Below are 19,107 nucleotides of genomic sequence, written 5' to 3'. Positions count from 1 at the left end.
CCCCCCCCCACCGCCCAATATTGCAGGAGGCCATCATTGGTGGACTGCAGTCAGAAACCATGTACTCGGTCACTGTGGCAGCATACACCACCAAGGGAGACGGAGCTCGTAGCAAAGCAAAAGTCATCACCACGACTGGAGCAGGTCAGACTTTCGTTTTTTTTTTTCAGGATTATCAAGAAAAAAATATGGGATGGATACTGGTGTTATCCTTGTGGCTTGAGACTGGTAGTCTCTGTCTTCCTCACTCAAGAGAGCATTGTGATTAGACAGAGGGTTTCTACATGTATGATATCTTCATGTATGATGGTTTTAAAGTGGTATGAGGTCATTTCAAGCTGCCTCTTGGCAATCTGAGGGCTGTTTAAATCTCTGTCCCTCTCTACTTTAATCCTATCCAGTGCCAGGCAAGCCCACGATGATGATCAGCACCACCATGGGAAACACGGCGCTGATCCAGTGGCAGCCGCCTAAGGACATGGTGGGAGAGCTGATGGGCTACCAGCTGCAGTACAAGCGCACCGACGAGGAAAACTATACCTCACGCGAGCTGAGGAAGATCGATGACCACTACACTGTCACGGGCCTGCACAAAGGTGCCACCTACGTCTTTCGCCTCAGCGCGCGCAATCGCGCGGGCATTGGCGAGGCCTACGTGAAGGAGATCAGCACCCCGGAAGACGTGCCCTCGGGCTTCCCGTTCAACCTGCAAGTGACGGGACTGACCCAGGCGAGCACCCAGCTGACCTGGGAGCCCCCGCTGGTGGCAGAGAGGAACGGCAAAATCACATACTACATGGTGGTGTACCGGGACATCAACAGTCACCAGAACAGCACCAACCGCACGGCCGACACGCACATGACCATCCAGGGCCTCAACCCCGACACTACGTACGACATCCGGGTGCAGGCGTTCACCAGCAAGGGCGGGGGCCCACTCAGCCCCAGCATTCAGAGCAGGACCATGTCGAATGGTAGGACATCTGTTAAAACACGTTGAAACACGCCAGAGCTGTTTGATCTGAAAAGCAAAAGTCAGGGACAGACCTTTAGGTTTACACGACCCCCCCCCCCCCCCCCCCGAAACGTACGTGAGCGAGTGCATGAACACTTTGATCGCCTGCAAATGTTTTGAACACTCAATAACCGACTTTTTTTCCTTCTCTATCATTGCCACGTCTTTCCCATCTACCACTCAGTACTGTACAGCACTGTGTTTATTGATTTATGGGATACTAATCTCATTACACGCTGCAGTCACATTACCATGCCTCCTCATCCTCCCTCCCATTTCACGCAAACCTTAAGCGCACCCAGCATGTACCTCCTCATGCATTTTATAATCGTGTAAATGTTAAGATTTTTTATTTATAAGCAGTCGTGTGCGATGCCTATTTCAAGACACATGTCGCCTCTCCCACTGCCGTGTACTGTACACCACTCGGGGTGGAATAAGTGGAAGGCTTAGGGAGATGGAGGTTACTTTAATTTCTTCATCGATCTGCCAGTGGCTTGTCAAATGTGGTCACATTGTTCACATTGTTTACTCAGAGGGTTACATGTTGTACAGTAGTGTGAAATTCAATTACAGAGATTACATTTTGTGGTGCACAAGACTTCTTCCTGAAGATATTCATCGAACGATTTTTCCCACCCTAGATTTTCCCACCTTGAACTTTGGTGTCAAAGCTGTGATGAAAACTTCTGTCCTTCTCACCTGGGATTTGCCGCCAAACTACAAACCCCAAGTGCCTTTCAAGGTGAGTCGACATCCACGTCCTCAAGTGCAGGGACAGATAAATGTCACCTGGAACTAATGATGGTTTCTCATTGGTTTTATAAACTGTTATGCTACTAATTATTCAGAGCTGCGACAATTAATTGATTGGTAATCATCGATCAAATTAATTGCCAACTATTTTGATAATCGATTAATCGGTTTAAGTAGATTTTCTGGAAAAAAAACACCTTCTCAAATGTGAATATTTTCTGGTTTCTTTGCTCCTCTATGACAGTAATCTGAATATCTTTGGTTTGTGAACAAAATAATCTTCTTTGGGTTTAGGAAACAAGATCTACCTTTCTTCACCATTTTATCGACCAGACAACTGATCAATTAATCGAGAAAATAATCGAGAGATTAATCAAAAATGAAAATAAACGTCAATTGCAGCCCTATAATTATTACACATGTCTAATATTAATTGCAAAAGGACATTGTAAAATTGTATTGTTTTAATCAAAAAAACTAAATGCAATGTTTAATGTCACTTCAGGGGAAAAAAGGTTCATGCAAAAAAACTCATCAGAGACTCAACTTGCTCAGACAAGTCAACAAACAAAGAGTCAGGCAGAGTCTGCTGGTCCAATTTCAAACAGCCATGATACAGAGCATCCTCTCACTATCGATTACTGTCTGATGTGGAAACACACTTAATCATACATTAAAGCAAATGTACAGAATAATCACCGGAGCATCACAGATCATAACCTGCAAACTCCTGCACGCTGAACTCCATATACACACTCAACGTACCGTCTCACTGGCAATCGAAATCACAGATGAGCCCTCTCCACCCAGCTCAACATGTTTATCAGCGTCTCCCCTCTGGCAGAAGGTGAAGGTCACTAGGAGGCAGGACGGACGCCTTAACCAGAGCTTCTGTCCCGAAGCCATACAGTTGCTAAATACACAAAAGTGACTGATTGTACGATAAGTGAAGGCGTATACTATAACAGTTTTGTCTTTTCGCGCTTATGTCCTTATGTTTGCACTTATTCGATGTCTTTATATGGTTTATTTTTACAACTGTGCCATCTGTACCGATATTAATTCCACCAGCCTATCCATGTGAGCATGAAAGTAACTTTGAGTTCTGAAAAAAATGAATGTACCGCATATATCTTTGATCACGGCACAAGACTATTAGCTGTTAACACTTCCACCACGGTGATGCAGGTGTTGCGCTTATTTGCTCTGAAAAATAGGAAAGAAAGAAAAGAAACAGATTCATGTTCACTCAGGAGATGTAATAATCTGTCAAAATGATATTATATCAATTCTCACTCTGTGTGGTATGGAAATGGAGCGAAGACAATTTGAAGTGTAAAAAAATATCGGCTATATTCACCAATGGGGAAAGTGTGACACATGAGATGAGGTGTCAGATTAGATGGACGCCTCCCTTAAGACCCTAGTGCTTTTTTTTCTATGTGTATGTGTTTGTGTTTGAGATTATTGTATTTGTACAAATGATATGCTTTACATGCAGTGCATCATGTATAGCACCATAACTCCCGTGTTTGCTCGCAGATCTTGTACAACCAGCAGAGCGTGGAAGTGGAGGGAAACTCCAAGAGGAAGCTGATCTCGCAGCTGCAGCCAGACACAGACTACTCTTTTGTGCTGACAAGCAGGGGCAACATTGCAGGGGGTCTGCAGCAGCAGGTGTCCATCCGCACGGCCCCCGACCTGATCAAGACTAAGCCCAGCACGCACCAGGCGGAGGGCGGCAAGATGACCATCGACCTGCCCAAAGTCCAGACCACCACACATGTCAGGTCAGTACTGAGCAGCGCTGAACCGGACACACAGGTCAGCTTTGATACTGGGCACAGATCCACCAACAGACCGTGACTGTTGTTACCCACTAGACCTTTTCTTTTGGCGGCGTGACAGACCAGCTGATGTCACCATATAACAGAAGTATCGGCCGGACTACTGACGAGGCGTTTCAGGAGCAGTGTTTTCTGTCGGGAGAGGAGCTCCCCTTACTGCGGACGTTCAGCTTTTTAACTTATCAGACCTTTAACACACACAAAGAAAAAAACTATATAACACACCAGAGGTACATTATTGCTCCAAAGCATTGAAAGTGTCAAAATCCACACAGTGGCAGTATAAGAATATGTGGACATTTAAATTGGGCAACCCTCTTTTTACACATATATTTGCGCAGATGTGCTTAACAACAATCAATCAGCTGTTAATCATGAATGAAACACTTAATCTTTGACAGTTTGACAGCATTTACAATTTTACATTATGGATTCAAAGGAATAATTCCTATCTAAAATTACAAAAGAGTTATGCTTGAAAATTGTGCATTCTTGGTCTTGTTTGTTGCCGTGGACCACTGAACAGCCACTTAGTTGATATCACAAAAAAAATCACCTACAACTTTGAAGACAGTGCAACCTTTCTAACAGCAACAGCAGCACATCTGATCAATACTAAACCTATTCTGAAACTTTAAGATGCAACTTTGAAGTCTCAGGCAACTTTATGACACAGCAGCTGATTATAATTGAGACCTTTAACATCAGGGTGAGCTGTATTATCTTATGACTCGAATTGTAAGGAGCAGAACGGTGCCTGAACCTGACGAGTGAAGCCTTTTCCTTAACACGTACGCGCGCACGCACACACACACACACACACACACACACACACACACAGACAGGAATATGTGAGTAGGGGGAGGGCACAGGGTTGATTGGTGAAAAGATTACAGAGCTGTCAGAGCCAGCCAAGTTCCAGCTCAGATTGACAGGCAAAGAGCACAGGTGATGGGTGTGTGTGTGTGTGTGTGCGTGCGTGTGCGTGCGTGTGCGTGCGTGCGTGCGCGTGTCTGCGAGAGAGAGGGGTGGTGAGGAGTCTTGTTATACTCGTCTTCTCCCACTCCCAGACTTGACTGACTGTTGAATTGCAGAGGCCTGGAGAGAAGGGGAGCGAAGCAGCTGCTTTCACTGTCAGCGGCAGCTGATTTTACAAGTGGCTGAATGCCGCAGTGGGGGAAAAACTTTTGAGCTGAGAGAAGATAGACTGGGGGAGAACACAAGAGAGATTGCAAAAGAGAGAGCGAGAGAGAGCCAGCAGCACATAAATAAACCCAGACACAGATGTTTGTACATGTGTACACACACAAGCATGCTTCTCCATTCATTAAATAAATCTTTGGTTTGAACGTTAACCCCTAGATGTCTGTCTGACGTCTCTCTTTTCCTCATATTTTTGGTCTTATGATAGCAGTAAGAGAACACACACACACGCACACACACACCACTAGTCACATAGCTGCTCCTATTAACCTTAGGAATCCTATGGGGTTCTCTATTAACTGAAGGCTCTTCTCACCGGGACAGTGTTTGTTCCAGTCTGCATGGCAGATGTTCTCAGTGATTAGCCATTAATTGGAGGATGCAGTGCCAGTCTGCCTGGTGTCCGACCTTGGCTGTACGTAATTGTGTAGCACTTAAGTTTTGAATCCTGCCCAGCAAGACTCGCGATGAAAGAACCGTCTCTCCGAACGTTTTGACAGTGTTATGAATGTGCTCGGCCAACTCTGATCATAGCGTGCGCCTGCCCCAGTCGGTTCGCCTTAACACGGGCTTTCTTTTCCTTGGCAGGTGGTACTACATTGTGGTGGTGCCAGTGTCCCAGACTCAGCGGCAGTGGAAGAATCCAGACGAAATGGACCTGGATGAGGTGAGTGCCAGCCCGTGGCTGATTGGTTAATGTGCCAGGTCAGGGGTTACCAATAGCGTCTCCCTAACTGGGTAGGAAGTCACTGGTTGCAGCTAATTAGCTCCACACTCCCGGGCTCAGGAAGAGGGGGGGGGTAGCAAGCCAGAGAGATTATAAATAATGACTCATTTTGGCTGCTGGGGAGTTTCCTGATAGGACGCCAGGTCTGCAGAAAGCACCAATCTGCTGCACACTTTGATCGAGCAGAGAATAATCTTAATCTGGTATAACTATGGATTTAGATGTGAAGAGAGTAAACTTTATTCATGGGGCACGTTCTTAAAACTGTAGTTTGCAAAATGACTGCTCTACCTCCATTTTATAGTGTCTACAGTCAGGCTTTGCCAACTCCACACAAAGTTTTACGGAAAGGTATTGAAATGAGGATAAAGATTTATGACTGCTTTATTATTCCTTTGGATGAATGTCTCCCTCGTTCCATGAGGGAATTTAAGCCAAACGACGTGTCTAAACATTAATTGCATAATTTTCTAGTAAACAGCGAGGCTCGCTGGTTCGGATCGCTATTGTTCCAGCTCTGTGTAGACACAACAGAGGAGACCGGGAGAGGGATAGGATTCCCTGAGCCATTAAACTCTGAGCAGGCCATTGTCTCCTCCCTCCGACATGATGATTTAATAAAGCTACATCTGGAGCGGCACGTGAGACATCGGCGACAGAAAAACAAAATGCTGCTGGAAACACAATGGCGCAGTGCTGTGTGCTCCCGCTCAATCTATTAACCAGACTCGCCGTCGTGCTGAGATTGTGCGCTGGAGCAAGTGCTAATTGCTCACTTCGTAGCTTGGCTGCATTGTTTGCAAAGTAATGTCACCGAGCAAAGGGCATTTAAACTGTGTGGAGTCATTATATCTAATTTGGAGGCATGGTTAAAAAAACAAAAAACAGACCTGGACATGGAGTATAGTGTGAATGCAAAGGTTGTTACCTAGGTTTTATTTTTCCACACAAACTTTTGTGCCAAAAGGTGAGTGTTGTTAGGATTCAGCCTCCATGTCACCTCGTGATGCAGTGAGCGCAGCCTCTTTTAAAATGAGATATTCTTTTTTTCTTGCGACCCCTTTGACTGGAGATCGGACGTCAGTGTGCCAACCCACAAACTTGACCTCGACCTTTTGCCTCTGATGCTTTCCACAGCTGCTCAAGTCAAGCGAAGGCCCTGTCCTGAGACGCCGGCGTCACCTGGACCCCACCAAGCCCTACATTGCCGCCAAGCTGGCTACGCTGCCGACCACCTTCACCCTGGGCGATGAGCAGATGTACAATGGTTTCTACAACAAGCCTCTGACCAGCCCGCAGGAGTACCTCTGCTTCGTCGTGGCCACAGTCCGATCCGAAGGGGCAGACAGCACGGCAAATTATGTAAGAGCACACGCAGACAATCATTCTCTCATATTAGTCATATTAGTCCTTCCCGGATTTGTTACAGTAAAACTGAGTTCACCTGATCCTGTTCTGTACACATGTCCCCTTTTCTTCTTTCCGTGCAAACTGTTTACGTTCATCACCCGTCCTTCGGCCTTGACTACACCGCCCCTCAAGCATTTCCATTGGCAGTGGCAAGCCAAATTGTTGTTCTTTTTACTACCATTTACCCTTTAATACGGCTGCCTATAAAAGTCATTGCAGCTTGTCCTGATAACTCCCTTATCAATCGACAATTACATCAGAGATCCAGCTCTGCCATTTGGGCGGCCGGCGGGGCCCCGTGCAGATGTCTTTACAATGCTTATACGAGACTCTCGGCTTTCTAAGTGGAGGCCACATGCGCTCATCAAACAGCACTAACGCTAGGACCATCTCTCCGTTGGATGGTCAGGGGTAAACTTCACTGCAGGAAGAATGAGAGTCTGCAATTGCTCTGGGCTCCTCCGCTGCCCAGGACATGCATATTCAGCAGCTGGGCCGTGGGCAACCACAGAGGGAGAGAGAGAGAGAGAGAGAGAGAGAGAGACTGAGGTCTCCATGTCCGAAACCAAATCCCAGACTTTTCACCTATTTCTTTCACTTCTCTCTCCTCGCCGCTCTTTTTTCTTCTGCTCTCTCTCTCTCTCTCTCTCTCTCTCTCTCTCTCCCCATCTTTTTCTCTACCGTGAAGAGAGCAGAGGAGATTGATTAGTGCGGCTGGAGCTAAGAGGAGGACGAGGGCCTGGGTACAGGGCCTAGGGAGCCTGTAAAGCAGGCCTGATTCCCTTGAAATGCTGCTTTAAATGTCGCTAAAGCCCCCCCCCCCCCCCCCCCCCCCCCGTAATCCCTCACTCCTCCCCTGTGAGGAGGGAAGGGAGGTGCGAAGGAGGCTATAGTGGGCAGCCGTGATACGCTTGACTTCAAAGGGGATGCTTAAACCCCACCTGCCACACACACCAAGTTGGATCAGCGGCGCTCAAGATTTGTCTTCTTTCTGTGTACTCCCCCTCCTTCAGCGGTGGAGCACCCTCCCACTTTTTAAACTTAATCGCTTGGATTAATCAGGCTTCGCTCACAGGGGGAGTCAACCTGGGTGCTTACCTTCACTTCGGTGACCTGGTTATTTTGGCGGCTCTATGCCGTAACCCAATTTCATGAACTTCACGCGAGCGGCACTCCCCAGCTCTCCTCAACTGGTGTTCAGTGTTTGGCACAAACTTGATTTAATAAGGCTACATTGCTGGGGAAAAGAAAAAAAAACAGAGTTTAGATAGAGAGGGCGGTGCTGTGACAAGGATTATAAAAAAAAAAAAATCCTAACTTGTCGCAGTGCATCCATGCACAAAACGACGGTGTCCAAGTCTGAATAAAACTTAAAAGTGTCAATAACACTTTACATCTACATCTACAGCAAATCCAACTTAGTGTACTCTCACTGAACCATCAGTCCAAATAATGCTCAGGAAGAGAAAAAACCATTGGTTGGTTCAAAAATACACTAGGGGGATATGAAAGAAAACCAACTACTGACCTGCAGTACAGTACAGTACAGTACAGCCTTATAACCACAGGATATCCAGTAACAAGATTATTGAAGTGCGTGTAAACAGCTTGGTTTTCTCATTTCTCCCAATAAACTTTTTTTGTTGTGTGTGTGTACATCCACACATACCCGAATTCTTGAGGTGGCAACCACTGGCAGGCTTTCATTGATTGCTGCACAAATCCCCCAACGGCGCTCTCAGCAACCCCGGCAGTGTTTGTTTTTGTCGACCCCCCCCCGCCACCACCACCACCACCACCACCACCAACCAACGCTGCACTTGCAAACATTTATTACCAAACACAAACGAGCGCAGAAGGTAGAGCGTGCAGGGAGATGGAGCAGTTGGCAGAAGTTGCCTCGGGCGGGATCTTCACCGGACCCAGGAGAATTAAGACAAGAAGTGCCGGAGTAAATGACTTGTGTCTTTACTGCGCTTCTTCGCCGCCGCCACCCAAACTCCCCCAGCGTGGATCAAAACGACCGCCGGGGTGTAATAAGCCCCTCGTATATCAATGGCCACAAGCAGCCAGCGGTGGTTGGAGGGAAGAAGAGAGGGAAGGGAGGCAAAGGGGGATGGGAGAGAGAGAAAGAAGTAGAGAGCGTGTGCCTTCATGTCTCCCCAGCACCAAGGGCAGATAAACAAGCCGGGGGGAGTGTGAAATGGGATGAGAGATGCTGCGTGTGAATAAACAGTATCGTTTAATGCAAGAAGAGAGGGAGGGAGGGAGGTAGCATGAAATATTGTGTGATGTGAGGAAGAAGAGGAGGGGGGGTGTTGGAGAGAGGAAGCGAGGGAACCAATTTTCCTTCTAATTTTTTTTATTTTTTTTTCTCTCTTGTCGTTTGTCTTGTGTCCCGTCCAGCCTGTGAACGCCGCATGAGAGAAAGTGAACTTGCGGAAGAGGCGGGTAGAATGTGCCCGTTTGTGCTTTTCTCGCGATAAGCGACGGGGTGAGCAAGTGGCACCACAGAGTGTTTAGATGTGTTCACCACAATTCTTTCTGTTCTTCTGCAGCGTTGTCCAGGAATTCATATGCGACTCGCCGCTCACAAGAATTGGCTTTTGTGGCAGTAATTCTGTTGGTGCTCGAGGCTCAAAACAGCCCTAATGAGAGACTGGCTTCATTCAAAATGTAGAAGGCTTACGAGAAGAAGGAAAAAACTATCAGAGGAGAATCACTGGAAAATATGTTTGTGTTTTTTCAAGTGGAGAGTTAGAAGCATATTGAAGCCCCGCCTTCCACCGAGGGCGATGGAGGAATAGGCCTCGTTGATGGGACTCTCCGTCTGACTACTTCCTCTCAGAGGCGTCTCCCTCTGGTGAGGCCTCGAGATATCTGGGCACTTTGTATTCAGGCAGCTTTGTATTGGGACAGCCCAGAAAAAAAAGAGGAGAAAAGTGCGTGTTCGGATAAAATTGAGCTGAGAAGAAGAAAAAAAGTGTGAAGGGAGAAGAAGCACAGTGCGAGGGAGAGGGGGGGGGGTCATCTTACAGGGCCGGCTAGACCCTGCAGCTACGTTTCTGTTCTTCATACCCACTCACACACACACTGCCATCCTTCCCACTCAGCTTTTGTACGCGTTTCCTCTCTTGCCTTCTTTCCCCCTGTCTCGGCCCTCCGCAGAGACTGCAACTGAGCCGTAATGGCCGTCTTTGCGCGTGTTTTTTGTTTGCCCGGCTCACACCCCTGCGGCTTATTTAAGGCCTTTTTTTCAGGGGGGGGGTGGAGCTAGAGGTCAACGGCATGTTGCAACTAATAAGCCTGTCCTGCACGAGGCGTGCCCTATGCTCAGGGGAACGGCGGCGGAGCAGCAGATGACGGGGGAAGTTGTGCAGCCCACGGGCCAGATAGCAGACTTGAGATGCTGCTACTACCACAACACCTCCGCCTCAGTCCCTCTCTCCGTCTCTGCCGCTCTGTCTCAGACAAACACCCACAACCCACCCGAACGCACACGAACTCGACGGCTGCGAGCCAGACAAACACACACACACACACACACACACACTCGGGAGGCCCTGAGCAGCTTGTGGAAAGGTTGAGAGAAACAGTTGTTCCACACACACGTTTGTTTAGTCTTTACAGGCAATCACTCACTCTCTCTCTCTCTCTTACAGATGTGCATGCTTACTGTCACAACCAAACATTTTATTTCTCAGTCGTTCACTTATAATGCTTGTTTGACCAGTATCTACGTAACAGTAACAGTACTCAGATGCAGCCCTCGAACAATCATCTCCTCATGGGAAGGTCGTATAGGTCGCGTCCCTTTTACCAGGGACGGCACCACTCTGCTGGTTTCTCGTTGAACTTCAGATCACATCGTGTAAACTCTGATCATAAAGTTATGTCAGCGAGGAGCTTTTCTTTCTCTGCCGGTCTTCAGCCGTACAAACACCAGCTCAGCCACAGAAGAAAAAACAAAAAAAACCTTCACCTTGGCCTTGATACAAATTTCGCAATTAATGTCAATTGGCTAAAGTTGAGACAGTTTAATTGACGAGAGAGAGATGGTTAAAAAACAGAAATGTGAAGAATGCAACCTCAATATTTTGTGTTTTGCTTTCAAAAAATCGAATGCAATTGAAACTGCTTTACAGGCGATTGACAAAACAGGATGTTCAAAGTGAATTAAAGCCTCGGATTTAGAGACCAGACAGATTCGTTGGCCTTTGAGCTCAAGGAATCTTTTATCAACATGCTTCTTACACACACACACACACACACACACACACACACACACACACACACACACACACTACTGTACACAAATACACACCGATTCAGATTGGAATCTGATACGCACACACGTGCAGTTACTTTTGCGTCCCTCACTGTCTCTGACTCACTCACACTCGCTCGCTGCTTCGCTGCACCATCGCTCCGCTGTGATCCCGCTCTGCGAGGGCCGGAGCATTAGGAGCTGCGTGACTGAGCTTTTATCAGATATTAGAGCCGTTCAAATGGATGATCCCAGTACTTCGCCGTGACCGACAGACAAAAAGCCCTCTCTCTTTTTGTTGGGCCCTCTCCTCCCTCACGCTTCCTCCCATATCCTTCTATGAAAGCACAGCTGCAGTCATTTGTTACACCCAGGAAAAAACTTTTTTTTTTTCCCATGACAGGATTCCCTGCAAGGCCACATGCTACAGACTTTTTTCTTTTTTTTCTTTCTTTTTTTGGGCCCTCCCGAAGGAACAGGAAGCCTCGTGGTGTGCTCACATCAGCAGCGTCCCACCGCTGTGTGCTCTCTCTTTGTTCTTGGATAATAGGTTCCCCCCGAAGGCGCAGACATGTGGAGGGAACTGGTCCCATGTGCCTGTTGTGCGTGTGTCTGTTTGTGCGTTGCAGCTGTAAACTACTGCTTTATTATACAAACGTGAATCTTTTCCACTTCCCCACTTGAGTTGTCTTGTTTCCATGCCTACTGTCAGATCACGCTGGTTTGCATGTACATGATTGAGACACGCTGTAACACACACGTACTGTACATTCCTCGTGCGGTTCGCCCCAGAGTACGGGAGATAACGGAGCTATGTGGCAGAGTGCAGGAGTCTTTGGGCTCATCGCAGCTTATCTTTCCAATTAATATCTGCCTGTGTGCAGAAGAGCAGGCTGCTGTGCGGCTAATGATCCGGATTACTGCTGCCTGCCACCCCGCCACTCCCGCCGCACGCTGCGAGCCCAACTCCCTCCGAGGGCTGCGATCTGTCACCCATGCCCCTCTCCGCACAGCCTCCCCACCCCCGACCCGCGTCTCCCATCGCCGTTCAGTCGGAGGCACGCTGGGCTCGTAACGACAGATGCCTCGCCACCTCCCTCTTTCTTTTCATCATTTGTCACCTTGCTCTCCCGCAGTTGGACCCCCTCTTCTTTTCAGACACTTTTTTAAACGCCACACTGCGTCGCCCACTCCTCGGATACACACTCGCACGCCCCCCCCACCTCCTCCCTCCGCGCCGTCATTCGGAGACGTCTCATTTACAGCCAAGGTGGAAACGCACCCTCACAGTCACCTCCTCCTCCTCCTCCTCCTCCTCCTTCTCTTCCGTCACGGTGTGAACACTAATGAAGAAGAGATGAGTCCTCTCCTGTGCCCCCATTTATCTCAGCGGCCAAGGGACATGCACACTAATCCTCTCTGTCTCTACCTCGCTCACTCTCCTGTCTCACACTTGCTCCGTCATCAGCAGTCTCCGTTTCCTCTAACGTGATGCAAAGCTTCAACAGAAACATAATAATAACTCCATTAGCCGAGATGGTTATTGTTTTCGGGAAAGAGTCCTTTTGAGTTTGGTCGATAGCTTTATGGTTTGTTCTGCGCCACCCTTGAACCGTGGCCCATTATTAGCATGAAATAATTTGGTTCTCTCGGCACGGGAAACGTCATTAGATCCAACATTGTTACAGGTGCAGAAAATCCTGTATAACCAATGTCTGCTATTTCTTTTGTGTTGATTTGTTTTGATATTCTCTTGATTTAAGAACTTAAGAGGACGATTAGACTCCCATTGTTTTCCACTTTTGACAACAGATGTATGACCCACATCCCTGTGTAAACTGAAGATAATTCCTTAAAAAAGGCATTACTTAGTAGATAATATTGGAAGTTTTCGTCATTTTATGAAGCACCTGCAGTTCTTCACCTGGAGAGTAAATCACACGAAATCCATAAATAGTTTTCTATTTTTTTACATATCATCCAAGTCTTCCTATGGTTCATTTACAATTAACAACTATATGCTGAATGTTGAATTTACCTTAAAGAACAGAATGTCTTGACATACCTGTACCTCCTATAGCTCTGAAGTGACTTGGTCCTCATGCATCTGCACTTTCCTTCTGTTTTTTTTCCCCCTTACAGATGACATTTTCAGCCAGTCCCTACTCAGACCCGATCCAAGTCGCAGCGAGTCTGAGTGAGCAGCCCGAAATGTTGTGGGTCATGGGCCCAGTGTTGGCCGTGGTCCTCATCATCATCATCGTCATCGCCATCCTGCTCTTTAAGAAGTAAGATGCTGTGCTCCCGTGTCAGTCCGTCTCCTCTGTGTTTGTTTGAGGGTGAACTGCAGCGAAAATTGCGATTGTAAATTTCCTTTAGTTGCATCAGGAATGGTAATGAGATGTGCCCCCCCCCCCCCCCCCCCCCCTCCCTCCCTCTGCCACTGGCACCAGGCTGCTCACATGCCAAACAAACTTCCATACCATAATATAGAGCGGGATTGATTTGTCTTTCAGAAAGTCCTGAATTTCTAGCTGAAGGATTTTGGCCCAGTTGGCTGTTTTTTAACAGAACCACGTGAAGTGTCAGTTGGAATGGCAGCTGACGTTGCCCTCCTAATGGAAAGTATAGCTTGGCTGTCAGAAACCTTTAGGTGGGAGTGAGAAATGGGTTTTGGCCAACACCACTGGTTATTTCAAATCACAAACAGAAGGCTGCAACAGAGGGCTTAGCTAAAAGCCCCGGCTACGTCTCTTAAAGGCCCTTCAGGTGCCCCTGTGCAGCGGCTTGCACACCAACTGACGAAGTTCTGGGGAGGAACAGACAATTCATAATACTACAGCAATTGAAATTATTGGAGAATCGTTGAAAAGAAAATCGTATTAAGCCATTTATTAAGCAAAACTGTGAAACATTTGAAGTTTACTTATTTTTCTCTATTTAATGTATAAATAAAGTGAATAACAGAATATATTTACAGACCGAATTATTAATTGATAAATCAAAAAAAACAAAAAACGCTTTACTGTCATTGAAAATAATCAATTGTGGCCCTAAATACAACCATCGATTCTTAAGGCTTGTGAGTATGAGACATTTATTTGTATGTTGGCGACAGCATTATTAATAATGACAATAATAGTGTTATGGATACTGTTGTCCCGGTGGAACTATCATTATTTATTATAACTATTGTTACCGTAACCCTTTGCCATTATTTACTTCACTCGGCTTCCTCCTGAGTCCCACCTCCACATCTTCTGGTAATGGCTCCATTACAAATTTGCCATTTCCCCCGTCATACCGACTCTCCAACCCGCCTCGCAGACAGCCGCGTGGCAGCCTGAGGAAAGGGACCGGTTAATAATGGGCCTTGAGACAGCTCACCGCTGAACAGCACATCCGCTGTTCGGAGGCCCTTTCTCCACACAGACACAGATTGACAGAGGGAACTGTGGGAGGCAGCTGCGTGCCCTTGTCACAGTGGACTGGCAGTAAAATGTGCAAAGGAATAATCACACTCTAGCTTGGATTGTTATTGCTACCTGCATATTCACCCGCGGCAACACCAGCAGCGGCGTCACGGTGTCGTTCTCGAAAAGTCTATAATAAGTATGAGGATAATTTATCATGCTGTGCCTACAAGACGTGGTTCGAATTGCTGGAAGGAGCGATTTAGCTGTCTGAAAATGTTACAGAGTGAGAACAGCATTGAATGAGGACGTTATCGCTCCGTATGGGTAACAATTACCTATTAACCCCCCACCCCCTTCTTTTTGCCCCCTGTGAATGCAGCAAACAGGAAAGGTGGGTACTGTCAACGTTGTATCAGTCAGAACTTCATCTCCCACCACCCACGTCCCATTCATTTGTGTTGTGAAATTGGTGGTATTCATCAGCTCTCAAGGGTTGCAGAGTCAGCTTCCTCTCAGCTCCGCCCCCCTCCCCCCAAAAAGATCACTCGAATACAAATACAAATACACAAGGACACATCCTTAAATTGATCTGTCTAATCTGATTCGCTCGGATTGACAGGACTCAGGAGACATGCGGAGCAGCAGACTCTGCACCCCTTGATACGCGGGGGCTGAAGGAACCCCAGGTCATGTCTGTGTAGCGGTGCATGTTCCACGTCTAGTGTCGGTGTTCCTCGTCAGATCGCCCTGTCTGTCGTGGTTTGTCTCCGTGCTGTGTTTCATTATCCGGCCAGTGTCGGCGCACCCCTTCAAGATTGGCCCCATCTGAATATGCCGAGGCATCACCTGCTGCTGAATGGGCCATTGTGAAGTAAAATGCCAGACGAGGAAACTGCTGAAAAAGAAATGTTCCCAGTTTTTTTTTCAAGCTGACATTTTCCACTGAGACCCATTCCTCCACTTTTAGCCGTTCTCCCCCCGCCTCCCTCTGCTTCCTCGTAGCAGGAGTCTTAACAAAAGGCGCTGTTCTACCCTCATTAAATGCTCCCTGTACGGCACACACACACACACACACACACACACGCAGTGTGTGCATAAGTCTGTGTGCACTTACATTCTTACACGTCTTAACCCTCACTTTGAGCCTGAGATGAATAACCCCATTGAGATCGCTGCCATGTTTACTTTAGCCTCGCACTTATGTGTCACGTAGATTGGCACCTGATTTGGTCAGAGGGAGAGATGAGGGCTGTGGAGAACAGATCGCAAATGCACAAAGTTTCTTACACACACACACACACACACACACACACACACACACCTAGCCCGGCACCAGCAGCGCGAGAACCGGATACTGTCTGGCTCAGCTCTCGGCGGGAGAGGACGAGATGCTTGTCGTAGATTAGCCGTCACGCTGCTGGCATCAGCTTAAGCCTTTGCAGTGTAAGATAACAGGTGGCGGAGAGGCCCGACACCCAGCGGCCGAGGTGGCCCAGGTTAAGGCTGTGTGTGCACCACCAGCCTCATATATTCTCACCACACTGGGTTTCAACAGAAGGGCCCCGCTCCTGCCTAAAAACGCACGCTCGCCACTCGCAAATGGAGTGCAATGAGATGTGAAATTTCCACAGGGCGCCCCTGACGCTTTCATTCCGCCCATTTGCATTTGCAGTAAGAAAGACTCGCCGAGTCTGCAGCTGCATCTGTGCGAGTGTGCGGTTGCAAGGGAGAGAGAGGTGTGGGAAAGCTTACATCTGTGCGTGCGTATGCCAACAGATGCCGACATCAGAATAAGGGGGGTGCTGCGTTTTCCGCTCCCCCCCCCCCGATGGACAGAGCCCGGTCGACTGAGCCGAGCCAGTCCGAGCCGTGCTCTTCTGTTCCGTGCGGTGTTCGACGCGGCTGGGCCAGGCCTGGCAGTGCAGGTGCTGCAGAAACTGGTCTCATTACCCAGTGTTGTGCCACCCAGCTGATGAGCTAATTACAGCATCCGCCTGTTTTCCTCTCAATCTGGAAAGCCAGTAAACACAATGTGTTGTTAGCACACACACGCGCAAACACACACACACACACACACACACACACACACAGCGGTGGAAATCACACATTTACATCTTTGCGACGCACAGACACACACGCTCGTGTACACGTACTCACACAGCAGCTGTCACCTATCCAGCAGCGAACACACCCAACGTAGCCCACTCCAGGAAAATGATGGCGTTTCTTCAAACACATTTAACTCCAGTTGGCAAACTAATGGGGGCAATGCCCTGCTACCTACTGTCTCTTGAATTGTTGTTTCTCAGGCAAAAGAGAAAAATTCTGAGAACCACTGACTTTCGCCATTAACCTCATCAAGTGTGCAACACAGTGAAGATGCATTTTCTTCATGTCTGCCGTTCACTGGCTCAGTTAACGCTCCTGCGTTGAGCGATCAGCTGGTCTCTGCCTGATGTGTTCAACACCGCACTGCCTGTTTCTGCTACCACAGGAAACGGGCATCGCCTCTGCCCAAAGACGACCACTCGGGTGGGGTGAAGGACTCCCTGCTGGCCAACTCCTCCGACCCCGTGGAGATGAGAAGACTCAACTACCAGACCCCAGGTAATAAGCAAACACTCTCACAACCATACAGTTCTCTACAGGCGGTAAGGTTCTCTACGCTTTCCCTCAACTGCCCCTGAGAAATGCACTTGGAATGGATGACATGATCATGCCAAATTCAACTTTACTCCCATGGACCGGGTGATTTGTCCACTGGAGAAAGTGAGGAAAGTTTTATGAAAATGCATGATGCCACAGCGAGACGCTCTATACTTTCTACACTTTGTACATTTTAATCATAGCATTTCTGTAAAGGAGTGCAGCTTCAGTCAATGTTTCTTTCATGAAAAATGAATAAAAAAGTACAATCTCTGCCTCTGTGACTGGGGATTTGAAAATAAAATACCTCTATGAAATTCATCAGGCAGTAATTTGGAAACACAGATGATATCTAAAGGTGACTCATAGCTATAATAGTGTTCCTTAATATATTTTATTTTCAATCTTTTTTCTTCTTTTTTCTTAAATGGTGGATATTGCATTTTGGAATTATTTTTATTATTATTTTTTTCATCTTGTCTCTAAACAGCCTCTCCAAAAGCAATCTACTTGTGCAATGAACACCTGCTTTCCTCTTACTTTGACGGATCTCTTGTTTATTAGTGCCTTTTAACAGATGCTGCTGTATGAAATCCATGTGTCCTGCTTATTTTGTTATTTATCCTCGGGCAAAAAATCCGTCCGGTTCTCCAAAAAAAGAAAAAAAAAAAAGGGGGAAAGATCGGTCGATAGGAGAAAATAAACAAATCATGTTTGCCATCATACGCAGCTCTGGTCAGTATCAGAGCAGTCAGGCAGAATGAATTCAGATTCCATCCGCGTGCAGCAGTGAAGTGGGGTGGGTCTGGTGGGGATGGGGAGGGGAGGGGGGAGATGTGTCAGGGTGCCCGCCTCAGCGTCAGCCTTCTTCATTTTTCCTCCTGATCTCCTCCCCCTCCCCCCTCCCTCGGTCGTCGCTCCCCCTCCCTCCACGAGCTCCTTTCATTCCACCCAGCTGGTAATGAGTCCTGCTGCCTCCGATGTCAAGGTGAGCCAGGCGGAGGGAACAATGGAGCTGAGAGAAAATGTCAACCCCGGCGCGCACACGCTGGCGCGTTTCTGTGTGTTTTCTGCGCGTGCGTGAATCTTTTCTCACGGGTTATTAAAGATCCCACGCACGCATGCACACACGCACGCACACACACACACACACACACACACACACACACACACACACACACACAGTAACAGCCCCTTTGAACCCCTGCAGAGGAATTAAGCAATGCTGCTGCTCTAAAAGAGCCCTGTTCTTCCATCCTCCCACTCCACCTCTTTTGTCTTCCATTTGCCCCTGTAGGGTAATCTCTCTCTCTCTTTCTCTCTCTCTCTCTCTCTCTCTCTCTCTCTCTCTCTTTCTCTCTCTTTCTCTCTCGCTCTCCCTTTTCCACCTTGCTTTTTCGCGTCAAGAGTGGTGATTATCAAAAAACATCATGTGAGACTCCCAGGGCCGAGCCGGGTGAATATTGAACGGCGCGTTCCTCTTTTCTCTCGTTCCTTATCGCTTTGATTCCCCCGCAGCAGGTGAACACTCCTGCTCTGGGCCTGATTGTTGCTCAGTGGTCCAGCAGATTACAGCTCACGTCCTCAGCATGTTGCTTTGTTGGAGGATAATTCCGGTCTGTTTAAACCTGGCCTCCATTCTCCCGGCCTCTCTGGGTCTAAATCATTAATGGGGACAAAAATGTTTTATAAATGGCAACTGCGACGCGGCTGCGATGCGATCCCTCTGGGAATTCACGTGAAGCACTGACGCCATGTCAACAAAATAACTTGAGCTGAACGCGTCAGCTCCACTCGGTCGGCGGCAGCTCTCTCTGCTC

The 19,107-nt window shown here is 47.7% G+C and overlaps 1 protein-coding gene across 18 annotated transcripts in view; it reads left to right on the top strand.

The window, feature by feature from the left end:
* Positions 1-19,107, top strand: part of ptprfb (protein tyrosine phosphatase receptor type Fb) — a 162,758-nt gene that overhangs the window by 117,594 nt on the left and 26,057 nt on the right. For 11 of the 18 annotated variants that reach the window (XM_035633167.2, XM_047331774.1, XM_035633168.2 and 8 more), the window contains 9 exons: positions 27-144; positions 402-974; positions 1,660-1,760; positions 3,314-3,561; positions 5,410-5,488; positions 6,686-6,910; positions 13,368-13,513; positions 15,021-15,032; positions 17,136-17,248. In XM_035633167.2, the coding sequence (XP_035489060.1) occupies positions 27-144; positions 402-974; positions 1,660-1,760; positions 3,314-3,561; positions 5,410-5,488; positions 6,686-6,910; positions 13,368-13,513; positions 15,021-15,032; positions 17,136-17,248 (1,615 nt within the window). The remainder of the gene's footprint in view (positions 1-26; positions 145-401; positions 975-1,659; positions 1,761-3,313; positions 3,562-5,409; positions 5,489-6,685; positions 6,911-13,367; positions 13,514-15,020; positions 15,033-17,135; positions 17,249-19,107) is intronic. The other 7 variants (XM_047331775.1, XM_047331773.1, XM_047331776.1 and 4 more) reach the window with 1 other exon arrangement.

Source organism: Scophthalmus maximus, chromosome 5 (assembly GCF_022379125.1).
Source record: "Scophthalmus maximus strain ysfricsl-2021 chromosome 5, ASM2237912v1, whole genome shotgun sequence".
NCBI classification, from domain to species: Eukaryota; Metazoa; Chordata; class Actinopteri; order Pleuronectiformes; family Scophthalmidae; genus Scophthalmus; species Scophthalmus maximus.
Note: the sequence above shows the minus strand (reverse complement) of the source record. Positions and strands in the feature narration are given on the sequence as shown.